Consider the following 12,935-nt stretch of genomic DNA (forward strand, 5'->3'; position numbering starts at 1 on the left):
CTGGAGTATTGTTGTTCTTGTTTTCTTGGCAACCTGGAGAGATAATAATAGAAAATGCCTCATGGGCCGATAAATGGCCTCAAGCCTTCATAACCGGGGATCAATGGCCCTATCGTGACTGCAGAGCTCTCTCTTTTTTTTTTTTCTTTTTTTTTTTTTTTACTGGGCACAATAAGAATTTCCTACCACGGTTGACCACGACTAGAGCCACAAAGTAGCTCATTTAGTGGCTCTATTACTGTGTTGTGTGATTTATTGGCGTAAGGGCGCCTTGAGGCCAAGGAGCACCAAAACATTTAGTGGCTCTAACCACGACATTCAAGCTTAACTAGGACTTTTCCAATTCTTTAGGGTAGCTTGGGCATGTTGACTGATTATAGCAACATAAAACAGCGCAAAAGGACGAGGACGAAGAGGAGCAGACAAACACCAGCGCTGATGTTCGTCTGCTCTTCTTTGTCCTCGTCCTTTGTGCTGTTTTACTTTACTAGCAATAATTGATTTCACTTAATCTTTATTATAACGTGTCTCAATTTTTTTAGAAAGAGAGGGCACACACGGGGGAGTCGCTTTTTGCAATTCCGCCATGCAACAAGGAAGTAGCCTTTAGAAAGGCTGTTTTGTTGTGAGGCGTCCGGAGTAACACTTGTCACTTCTTTCTTCGGCTGTCGCACTTCTTCAGGCGAGTGTCCAGTCACGTACAGCATCACTGGTTCACAAATATGCTGTCACACGTAGCTGGTACCCGTTGCAGTGGCTAAGGCATTGCGCTGCTGAGTTCATGGGTGAAAAACAAAAACACCTGTGTGTAGAGATTTCGGCGCACATGAAAGATCCCCAGGTGGTAGGGGGCAACTCATAGCACAGGTGTAGCTTTGGTGCGTAAACCCTCCATCAAAAAAAAAAAAAAAAAACTTCATACCCAATGACTTAACGGACCTGAGATACAGCTGCTCGCATCCCAACGCTTTTCGATGCACACTTGGACTTGGCAGCTTTCGCCTTGCAGCTCAGCTTTCGCAGGGTTATCCGCAGTCGCAGCATGAGGAAAGATGAAGTGAGGTGCTTTCCCAGTTGATGGCATTGTGGGAAATCATTTGGCAGTTGGTACGAGTCTAGGGTTGCCTTTGTGAGAGCCGGCAGGGAAACGTTCAAAGCATCATGCTCGAAACTCCGGAAGACGGTGTCTGCATGCGTCAACAACCTGACCACGTGGGCTGAAGGACGTACCAAGGGGTTCGGCTGCGACTGTGCCCGGTACGACTTTAGCTGCAAAAGTTGGTCGCTTTCTGCAATGGGCTCGTCCTTCAAATACGCCTTGCATGTGTTGCACAGTGCGTACCGCTTGCTCACACTGCGTGTGATGTATCCCGACAAGTAGACGAGAGATTCCATCTCAACGTCGTCAAGCGGAGTGGCGTCATCGAGGAAACTGTCGTCTAACCGAACCTCCTCTCCTGCTTCAAGGCTCTCTTTTGACGCTGCCTTCACCTCAAGGAACTCCAGCAGGTCAACACTGTCATCGATCTGGTAGCTGCCCTTGCGGCTAGGCCTGAAAAACTGGCTCAACATGATAAGCCGCAGGGTCAGCTTGAACTCTAGAGCCCTGGGCACTGGGTTTTTCGCTCGCACGCACGAAAAGAGATTTTCCAGGGCATCCTGAGTGAGTCGGCACAGCAAGACGAACTTGAAGTTGTAAACACTCAGGAGCTCGTGCTGCAGGAGGAGGGCACTCGTTGTACTTATCAGCACGCCGGTTTGCACGGGCTTGAAGCAGTCTTTCTGTTTCTCGTTCCGTATTGAGACACCAGAAAACATTTCCATGAACTCCTGAAGGAAAGCCACGGCGTCTTCATGTGACGTCTCCTTAAACAAGCTCATTGCTGTGCCGATGTAGCGGGACGTCATGAGAGTGAACCAGCGGAACACCTGCTCCACAAACCACGCCGTGGTCAGTGCCTCTAATGGGAGCAATCCCATTTTCACCAGTACCCGCATTGCTGCCCCCACACTGTGGTTGAGTACGGCGACAGCTGACGACACACTCATCTTCTCGAAGTGGTTCAGGTCGAGGTAGCCAGCCTTGAGATGAGGCGCCAGCTTTAGGTCCCGTTTCGCATCTTCCTCTGCCAGAAGTTTAATGTGCTCCACGGATACCTGCGAGGTGCAAAAATAGCATAAAAAAGGATGAAATGCTAACAGCTGCATGTTTCCGGGGGCTGTTGGCAAAAAACAAACACTTGTATGCCTTAATTTAAAGCTTGGTGTGAAACTCAACAGGGCATGTAACAGATAAGGTTAGTCAAGCCTCATAAAACTGCTACAGCTAACTTATCAATAATTGAAAGGTACACTTCAGGCAAGGAAGCTTGCTTTTAAACAAAAAGATAGCATTGTACAAGACTTCAGGCATTTATTCTGTGCCAGAGGGTACAATACTTCTTTTTATTAAAGGGGTACTGACACCAATTTTTGGTGCTGATATTATTGTACACTTCGTTTCCTTTACCCACCAGGATACCCTGCGTAAAGTATGAACAGCATGCGTCGCCTGGAACATATCCTAAATTGATTGCAAATGTAGCGCCGACGAGACTGCTGTGCTGGTGGCTTCCACCGAAATCGACATCGTGTGACATCAGGGTGTGGTAGAGCAAACGAGGTGACGTAGCCGCGTGCTCCCCTACTCCGTGACGTTCACCTGGCACCCGACTAATGGCAAGGCGCAACCGTCTGGCGCGTGGATGGAGCGTCACAGGTTTTCGCATACCCACGCGATGGCGCTGGCCCCGTTCAGCGGAAACCGTGACGTCCTAGCGTACTTTTGGCCGCCCGCGAACTCCGGGCTTTTTGAAACGGCAGCCGGTGACGGCGGTTTTCGCTGCGTTATATTTCCTCATTTATCGTCCGCTGCTGTATTGAACTACTCTTTCATGATAGTTGGCCCCGTAGGCCTCGATCTAAGCAATAAAAACATGACGTAAAATTTTGGGGTCAGTACTCCTTTTAATTAGTAAGACAAATGTTTCCAATTTTTCTCCCATTTTTGCTTTCCACGATGAGGTAAAGGTGCCTTAAAGAACTACAAGCACCATGAAATTATACAGAACCCTCCAAAATGACATGCTATTTGATAGCTCGTGTTCCTTCAAAGCATTAAAGTTGAAAAAAATTACTGAGGTCCTTTACGTTTATGAACCATCGCAATAAGCAGATACTAAGACTGAATACTTTCGGAAAATGCATTTTAGCATAAAAGCACCTTTTGCGCTTATACCTACCTCTCTTGTTGGGAGCTTGTACTTGGCAACAGTCTCCTTTGACAAGAAGATAGACTGTCCCCTCACCAGGTGGCCTCTAATGTTTTTCAAAACATGTGGTGCGTCAGCCAGAAAGTAGAGTTGCCGGTTGGTGTTGGCTGCGCACGGATGCCTGCAGGAAACTACGGGTTCGGCCACCCGCGTCGCACGGATGCCGCAGCATTTCCAAAGGGCCTTGTTGCTCGACCCCATGTCGGAAATAACCGCGTCCACATGGCAACCAGCAGCCTCACACTCCTCGATCACTCGAAAGACCACATCCTTCAGGAACGTGCCATCAATGGAGTCCCCTGCAAGACAATTGAATGCAACAACACTTTGAACAGGGCACAAGTGCATACAGGAGCTTTGTGAACACGATGCAAGCCATTTGTGGACGTAGCTGGTCAAAAAAGCAGAAATTACGCCCCAGCACTAGGCACAGCGCTAGCTGAGTTGGGATTCCTGGCTTATACCCATGCTACACGGGCGTTTGAAATGACATTCGAGTCAAAGGGCCTTCGAAATTCCAAATATCATTCGAACTGAAAGGAGTTTCGCCGATCTACACGGCCAATTCTCAAAGGCAGTTGAACGCTTCCTCGTTCACCCGCCATGTTTTGGTGTCGCTACTGCTGCACAGTTTCGTTCTCGTAACTTGACAAAAAAAATAATTTTAGAGTTGACACCATCGCGAGTGATGAAACTGATTATAACCTACGAACGCACGCAAAACATGCACAAAATAGCATGGGCACTATGGCTTCCATAGTTTTTTTTTTTTTTTGCATTGCCGGTGTGGAGACTGCAAAGTTACCTTTTAACCGTAGTTTGAGCGATAGGAAAGTAGAAGAGGTGAAAAATTATTAAGAACATGCTCTTTGAAAACCAAGTTTACCCTTTTCTGTAACTGCGGCATGCAGAAACTGCGCCCGAGAGTACAAACGTTCATGTTTCAAAGGCCTTTGAGAATCTCAAAGGTCGGTTGGGGTGCTCATTTGACTCAAATGGCATTTCAACCCAATGCCTTTGAAAAGCGCCGTGTAGCAGCTCAAAGGTGGCTTTTGAGTCAAATGACATTTGGTTCAAAGGCCTTCGAAACGCCCGTGTAGCACGGGTATTAGACACTGCAGCATACTGTGACAGAACTTTTGAACCTCGAAATGCTCCCTACAACCCCTTGAACTGCCCTCCTGATGATGATTGATGATTAATAATGGTATCCCCTTTGTACCGGGGCGATGACATGAGTCATCTCACCAAAAGCATAGTTAACTAGGTTGCATAATGTCTATATTTAAAGGAGTACTGACACCAAATTTTGCCTTTTGGGTTTTTATGCTGGAAACGGTACCTCTTCGGCCACTAATTATGAAAATCGATCCAAAAGCGGCCAGAAGCAAGCATAGAAATAATTAAAACGCAGTAATTTCAAGCAGTTTCGGTTTCGGTCGCCGGCAGCGCAAACGGATGTTCAAGAGCTAGTCGGAGTACGTGACGTCACACTGTGGCCGCCGCAAAACTGCAGGTGATAATGCCAATCGAAAACCCGTGACGACGCGCGTTTTTCGTGACCACCGTGACACCAGCAAACGTGACCACCGACAACAGCAACGCAGGAGAGCGTTTCCGGTTCTAGAAAAAGCTATACGACGTCACCCTCAACCGGCCGGTTCACAGGGCACGGAGTACGTGTCGTCACGATGATAGCGATTTCGCTAGTTCTGGCAATCTGAGGAAGCTCGCGGCTGGGGCAATTAAAAGGGATTTTCGCTGTGTTTCCGGCCACCGATGGCTGTCAAAATTGGTGGGAGTGATCTCCACAAACTACTGAAGCCAATTACGTAATTTTTAACGATTCTGAATTTGGTGTCAGTACTCCTTTAACGCTATGTAGGATGAGCTCAAAATAAATTATGTTCGTTACAGGTGGTAGCTGCCCTAGGCTATAATCCCCTCTCCTCTCTTCTTCCACCAGTATTCCAATCTCCTTTTAGTCACCTCTACAGCCTTGTAATTTATTGTCTCTGCGCTACATTTAAATCCGAGGGCTTCGGGAAGGCGAATATTTACGTTATATAGATTTGGATGGATACACTCACATTCCAACACAATGTGTTGAATCGTTTCGGTTTCATTTCCGCAGACCACACATACCCCATCATTTTGCGCATACTTGCCCACAAAGCTCTTTGTTCTCAAGCAACCTGCTCTAGCCTCAAAAAGTAACGCCCTGCCCTTGGAATTATCGTAAAGATTTTCCTTTCTGATCTCAAATTTCTCTGCCCTGTACATCTCTAACGGCGTTTTCGATTCCAGTTTTTCCTTCCATTTATTCGTCTCTGTCTGCCTCGCTTTTTTGATAGCCTTGGCTGTCTTCGGTACGAATACCTACACTTAATTCTCTCCAATACTAAATTCTGTCCTATACTTAATTCTCTCTCTCTCTTCTCTCTCTCTCTCTCTCTCTCTCTCTCTCTCTCCCTATCTCTCTTTCTCAGCAGTGGAGGAATGGTGGCCCACTTGTACCCTTTTTATTAAAGATAAATACATGTGGACTTGGCGTCACCACCTTTGTGTCCACTGCAAATGTATTGTTAAATGATTGCTTGCTTAATATTTTTGTTAGAAGATTGCACTTACCTGTGAAATGATAGGCAACAACTTGTTTCCAGCGGGAGGATAATCCAGTCAGCATGACGACAAGGCCGTGTGTTGCGTACACCAGCTCGCCTTCAGGCCCTTGTTTTACAAGTGGGGCTGTTGCCAGGCCAATCGGCTTCTTGACTGTAGGGTCGAAGTCGAGACCAGCAGTCAGCTGCATCTCGTCTATGAGAAGGGCACAGTGTCGCTCCTCTGGCTTCATCGTTTCCAGCTTTGCCTTCAAGGCTGGAAGAAGCTCGTTGAGGATTCCTTAAAACAAAGTAAAGGCAATCTTGTAGTGTGCTTGTCATAAAAAACATGTTGACAACATATGAACACTGGTACACCAGCATACACACCGGGTTCAAATTTGACATCCTCAATGCGTCTTTGCAGTGTCCGTTCAGATGGAAGAGGTAGGACTTCATCCTTCAGGAGCTCGTACCCCCTGGTGCCACATGCGAGTCGCACCTGCAGGGCCTTTTGAACCGTCTTGTCGGACCACCTGTTGCCACGTGAATCAGGATGCCCAACATTCAAAACCTGGTCAGGAGCTAGGTGTGGAACCTTGTTGCCTGCAAGAGAACGGAATGCCACAAATAAATGCGACAACGCACTTCACAAATTCTAGTTTTATTGTGGCAACATTAGGCTGAGCAGAAATGCAGTCTTCAACATTATTTTTACAAAAAGCTATCATTAGAGCTACTAACTGAGCCTTCAAAATGCAATTTTAAATGTGGCCCGTGCAGTGCCACATTTAAAAGGTCATGAAGACAAAGTTAACTTTATTATGAAAGAACCAGTATTTGGCAACTCGCTGAACTCCATTCTAGCCCAGAAAAACTTTTCAACAAGAAAAGGTATTGACGAACCTTAAAATTTTGCTTTCACTAGAGTTTTTGTGATTAAAGATAAAATGCTCACCGATAACAGCTTCCAACTGCTTTTCCAGCTTCCTGGTCTGCTTCTGTTGCAGATCCAGCTTGCGCTTTAACTCCTCAACAGTAGCTTCGTGCACACACCTGGGTCCACTGCACGGAGCCTCCTGTAACATATCAAAATTTTGAAAACACCCTTGAGAACCAACACAAAAGCAGCTGGTAATCACTTGTAGCCTAAGCACATTTCGCGGTAACTCTTGAACACATGCGGGCAAGTTCATAGGTGCGTTAAAGGGACACCGAAGACAACCAACAAGTTTGTTTCAAATGAAAGTATTACCTTCTAATAGCAATCTTAGCATTTATTCGGTGCCAAAAGATGCATTAATTGCTGATAAATCACTAATCAAACAACACACTTCCGTTCCTCATTTCCCTCACAGCGATTCGATAACGCAAACGGCCGGCAGCCGTTTGCTTCACGATGAACCGGAAGCAAGGGAGGCAGCGGTGGTGTATAGCTTCGGGCAACCGAATACAAGGCTATTACGTACCAAGCGGTTTCGTCCGTTTGGGTCAAATCAGTCGTGCTTTCCTGAACTCCCACGTACTTTGCTGTTCATGACAACTAAGCAAAATGTTTCTCCATCGGACGTGCGATCAGGTTTGATGCTCTGTTGAAGACGAGCACATAAGCCGTGTGACAGTTCTAACCAACTGCTCGTGTGCACAAGCTCCATCACCCGCTGCTTGCACAGCACCGCGCACCTATGTACGAACACCAGACATTTCCTATGCTGGAAGTAAAGAAGCCCTCGTTGGGAAAGAGGCAAATAATACCAACGTTATTCGATATAAGATCCACTCTCGTCCGCCTCGCAGCGTGCGTAGCCCACTTGCATTCGCTCATTGCACACTCACCCACAAATACTTTCGGGCTTGAAGAAGAAATGTTTGCAGGATGATCCTCTGGCTCACTTAACCATCTCATGACTAGTCTCACGTCGTCTTGGTTGTTCCCATTATTCCGTCTACCGCTGTTCCCGACCGCAGAGGAAACAAAAGCTTTCCTCTATGCGCGCAACATGCATGCAATTGTGCCGCAACAAATATCACAAATGCTGTAAAATGCTTGCCTATGCGGTGCATACTAGTAGTTGGTAACTTGAAATCAATTGACTTTAGCCAAAATAGGCATACTTACGTTTTTTACTACAGCAAAAGCACGCAGAAAGGTCATAATGATACATGTACATAGAACCGTACAAGTGAAGTGCCACACAATGAACCGGTCGCGCAATCGGGTATTGCACCGAAACCGAAACCAATTTGTTGTCGTTTGGGGTCGCTGCGTAATCTATCAGTTGGGCTTGTATCATATTGTTTCTAGGCTTCTTTCTGTTCGTCGACGTGACACTATAAAAGCTTGCTGTTAAAGGAGTACTGACACCAAATTTTACCTTTTTGGTTTCTATGCTGCAAACAGTACCTCGTTGGCCACTAATTATGAAAATCGATCCAAAAGCGGCAAGAAGCAAGCATAGAAATGATTAAAACGCAGTAATTTCAACCAGTTTCGGTTTCGGTCGCCGGCAGCGCAGATGGACGTTCAAGAGCTAGTCGGAGTACGTGACGTCATACAGTGGCGGCCGCAAAACTGCAGGTGATGACGCTAATCAAAAACCCGTGATGGCACGCGCGTTTTTCGCATCTGCTGTGATGGCACGTGGTCTGCATTGGCCCGCCTGAGCTTGCGGCGGTGACTGGGACGCGGGAAATTCGAAAAGTAATTTGCAAATTCGTGTAATTAGGTGTTATTTCCCGTGTTTAATGTTTAATTGGAACACATTTGAGTTCGTGTTTGTTCAGGATGTTTGTCTTCCATTGGTTTTTGAAAGCCTAGCGTTACTCTTTTGCCATTTTGACGAAGTTGAAGATGCCATTGACAGAAACCGTCTGGCGAAACGAGACCACCGACAACAGCAGCGTAGGAGAGCGTTTCCGGTTCTAGAAAGGGCTTTACGACGCCACCCACAACTGGCCGGTTCACAGGGCACGGAGTACGTGTCGTCACGCTGAAAGCGATTTCGCTAGTTCTGGCAATCTGAGGAAGCTCGCGGCCGGGGCAATTAAAAGGGATTTTCGTTATGTTTCCGGCCACCGATGGCTGCCAAAATTGGTGGGATTGATCTCCACAAATGAATAAAGCCAATTATGTCATTTTTAACGATTCTGAATTTGGTGTCAGTACTCCTTTAAGTTTTTATAAACTTAGGAAGGCGTATTGTTTTAATATTTTTCACACAATTTTAACCACTTCCGGTGTAAGTTGTGCGGAATAGCCAGTGGTGGCGATACTTGTTTTTACGTTTTTTCAATTTTCTACCTTATTTTAAAGATACGCATAAGAATGGTATATTCGTGTTCTCTGTAAGCTATCGATCTAGAGCAACTTGTATTTTGCCTTCAGTGTCCCTTTAACATGTTGCACGCTTACACATGGTCTCAGAAGCCAAGATAGGCAGTTTTTCATACCGTTTGGACAGCCTGGTCAGTTGTACCGGCAGCACACTGTTGGTTGCTCGTTGAACAGCTCCCATGCACTCCTCTAGCTGAAAATATACGCATCGTGTTATAAACTTGCTTCTGCAGCAGATGTGCAGAAATACTTAAACCTGTGAGCTTTGCATCGCTCCCCATACTAGTTCACTTACTTGGTTCATCAGGCATAGATGTTGAAAAGTCCATGGTCTCAGCCTCCACAGCACATGCACCTGTTAAAAAAAAAAAAAAAAAACCATTACTGAACATTTGTTTTTTCTCCCTCCTTGCTCATGCCATCATTTTTATTGCTGGTTCATGAAAAAGCCCCTTGCTGGAGTTTAGAGTAGGGAGGGCATGGAAAAAGCAGTAGTACAGTAACTTAAAAAAAAAAAAGTTGCCTGAAGGAGGTGGAAACCGAAAACGCTGGTATTGAGATTTCGCTGCACGTAAGAGACCCCCATGGTTTACATTAATCCATAGCCCTCCACTGCAGAAGGCCTCATGACACAGGTGTAGCATACATACGTAAAAACCCCAAAGACAATTTTTAAAACAAATAAAAGTTTCAGGCTTGAAGTGGGGCTCTCGTGCATAAGACACGATGGCTGGTCACCCCAGATGCCATTGTGCTCTGCTCAACCAGTCCGGCTATTTCTGCACGCTTTCTGCAATGTGTGCACGGAAGGTTAGAAACTAATCCTGGAACGCCTTCACCCAAATTAAGGGGGATGAGTCAAGGCGCGTTAATGCAACTATGGTGCTGCTCCACCTGAACTAGTTCATGAGAATGACTTTGTGAAACCAATTTTTATGTGAAGTACTTTAAGCATTTAAATTATTACTGCATGCAAGTGCTTTGCACCGAACTTGACAACTTTAATTCAACACCCACTAATAGCTATGTTCTTGATGTACATGAAACGGCTGCTGCGGCCACCATGTTCTTGTTCTGAATGCGATACCTACCTGTTTGTACTTCCACTTCCACCGTAAGCAGTGGCACAACGTAGCCATCCCCTTGCATGACGTCAGGTGAAGGTGCCCTCACTCCTGAAACTTCAGCCGTGCTTGGGGTTGCTGGAAAGGCAACAACACATCTCAGCTGTGGCACAATGGTCCCTTATATAGTTGTGCTAGGAGTGGCTGTTCTGCCTCACTAATCTAATTTTCATGACAGCGAAATATAAGTACACTTGGGATTTATAAACTGGCCTGCAGCCCAAACCACGGATGATTTGTCTCAACGAATTTATGTGATTCTGACTTCCCCTTCATTTTTAAAGGAGTACTCACACAAAATTTTTACGTTGTGTTTATATTGCTTAGATTGAGGCCTGCTGGCCTAACAATCATGAAACAGTAGTTAAAATGCGCATGATAAATAATGAAATATAATGCAACGAAAACCGCTGCCTTTGGCTGCCGTCGAGAAAAGCCCGGAGGGCACGGGCGGCAGAAACTACGGCGTGATGTCATGTTTTCTGCTGAACAGGGTCGGCGCTATCACGTGCGCCCATGCGAAAACCTGTGATGCTCCATCGGCGCGCCACATGCTCGCACCCTGCCATTAGCCAGGCGTTGTTACGTGACGTCACGGAGTTGGGGAGCACGCGGCTCGTTCACTCTACCGCGGTGTGATGTCACACGATGTTGATTTCGGTGGAAGCCTCCAGCACGGTTGCCTTGTCGGCACTGCAATTACTATCAAATCAGAATATGTTGCACGCGACGCATGCTGTTCATACTTTACGAAGGGTATCCTGGTAGGTAAAGGAAGCGAACTGTGCTATAATATCAGCACCGAAAATTGGTGCCAGTACCCCTTTAAAAGGTATATGGAAAGGGTGATTCTAGGCGATTCCAATGAAATGACATTGCCCTACATGAAGGACTGGATCTTTACGCTCCTCCTCACAACAGCTCACTAGGTTCGTGATGACGCTTCTAATGTGACTCCACATGTTAGGAGAGAGTCAGATTAAATGCCACGGTATCTCATGAAGGAAAAAGTCATGATTTCACCCTGTTTTTGTTTTCACTTGTCACTTCTGTGTGCACCAAGGTTAAAAGTCAATCTCTCATACAGTCGACATCACACTACGTATGAAAATCAGTGCTTGCGCCCCCCAAGAAATACTTACTCGGGTTGTTCTGTAGAACTCCGATTGCAGCTCCAGGCGTTCGGGGCTGCACAACACACACCTGGGGAACACAGACCTCGGGTGGGGCTCCTTGAGCGCCTGTGATGGCTGAAATGCCTGAAAGCACAAAATGTGCTCCAAAGTTACATCTCATTGCGACAATGTGTAGTGCTGCATTCCAAAGTGTAGCAAATGACAAAGTACTATGTGCATCACGCTACACACCATTGTCTGGCTTCTGGGCGATTATGCTCCTCGATCTCCCCCGTGCATTCTCGCAGGCTGGGATGGTGGGCACCGCGTTCCACTTCAGCAGCTTTCGACCATCAGCTCGGTGTCCTTCATACTGGTCAGCTTCAAAGTGGTCCTTAAGAAAAATAAGTCCACATGACGATGGCTACTCAATCAAAGATTTGCAAGTAACATTTAACATGAACACAATAACTTTTCAAACTGCTTGGTACGTGGAAAGAACACATTCAAATATAATAAGGGTGAGGTAAATTTCGATTCGAAGTTTACATACCACAAGTGGCATTGATTGATTGATTAAACTGGCAAATTCATAAAATAAATATTCATGCAGTAAATAAAATGACTCCGCAGCTATGCGGCAGTGATGCAATTGCCGCTTCAACGATGCTTTATTACGGGCAACGAGGCGTACGGGTCTGATCGCACACGCAAGACTTCCATGCGTTCATTTGGTGTCAGCGAGCAGGACATTTGGATTAGTGTCACTAAAGTTTCGCTGCTTTGTTCAGCGGCTCCAGCTGCACAACACTATCTTTTGAGGGAAGCGAACCACACGAAGCGCGTGCGTACTCTATACGGGCGGGGCTACAAAAAGTTTTTTTATGATCGCGCCAGCACAGTAATGTAAGGGGGAAAGTTGCTCCTTAACGGTAGTGCTTGGCCGACTCCGATCGCGTAGCCGTACGTTTAGGCTCTGGAATTTTCACTGCGATGGTTGCATTACAGCTGTGCTTGAAATAAACTCACCTCACAGATCCTCGATGATGGAGTAGGCTTAAAATCGTCGCGACCGACGAGTTGCAGCCACGCACGGAGTCTCTCACCGGCCTTTTTTCCCAAGGGAAAACGCATGAGCCGCTTTCCATCGTCGGGCTTGTTGCAGCAGTGGATCACGGAACAACAAGGCATCGCAAAAGGCTCATCAGGCGGCGAAAAACGTGGAAAAAGCACCCGAAACAGGAGCTGAACGACTGCGACGGGTCGCTTCAACGTCCGCGCAGCAGAGGCAAGCCACAGGGCAGGCACGGGCAGGCCGAGGCCAGAAACAAAATGGCAGCGCCCATGGGTAAACAAATGTCACGTGGTACAGACCGACCAATGACAATCGTGGCGGCACAAAACAATGAGAGAAAAGAGTGTCGATACTCTAAAAGCCTTTATTTAGTGAC

The 12,935-nt window shown here is 46.5% G+C and overlaps 1 protein-coding gene across 1 annotated transcript; it reads right to left on the reverse strand.

Annotated features, from left to right (window-relative positions):
- Nucleotides 1-497: 497 nt before the first annotated feature.
- Nucleotides 498-12,935, reverse strand: LOC144162776 (uncharacterized). Its single transcript, XM_077693431.1, has 11 exons — nt 12,514-12,935; nt 11,737-11,878; nt 11,512-11,628; nt 10,337-10,447; nt 9,541-9,600; nt 9,362-9,438; nt 6,870-6,990; nt 6,302-6,517; nt 5,943-6,212; nt 3,282-3,610; nt 498-2,157 (listed from the first exon to the last, which is right to left on the reverse strand). Exons 1-11 carry the CDS (start codon nt 12,673-12,675, stop codon nt 931-933), a joined length of 2,832 nt encoding a protein of 943 aa, XP_077549557.1. The 5' UTR covers nt 12,676-12,935; the 3' UTR covers nt 498-930.

This window comes from Haemaphysalis longicornis, unplaced genomic scaffold, assembly GCF_048455015.1.
Source record: "Haemaphysalis longicornis isolate Haplotype H1 unplaced genomic scaffold, Haemaphysalis longicornis Haplotype H1 scaffold_12, whole genome shotgun sequence".
Lineage (NCBI taxonomy): Eukaryota > Metazoa > Arthropoda > Arachnida > Ixodida > Ixodidae > Haemaphysalis > Haemaphysalis longicornis.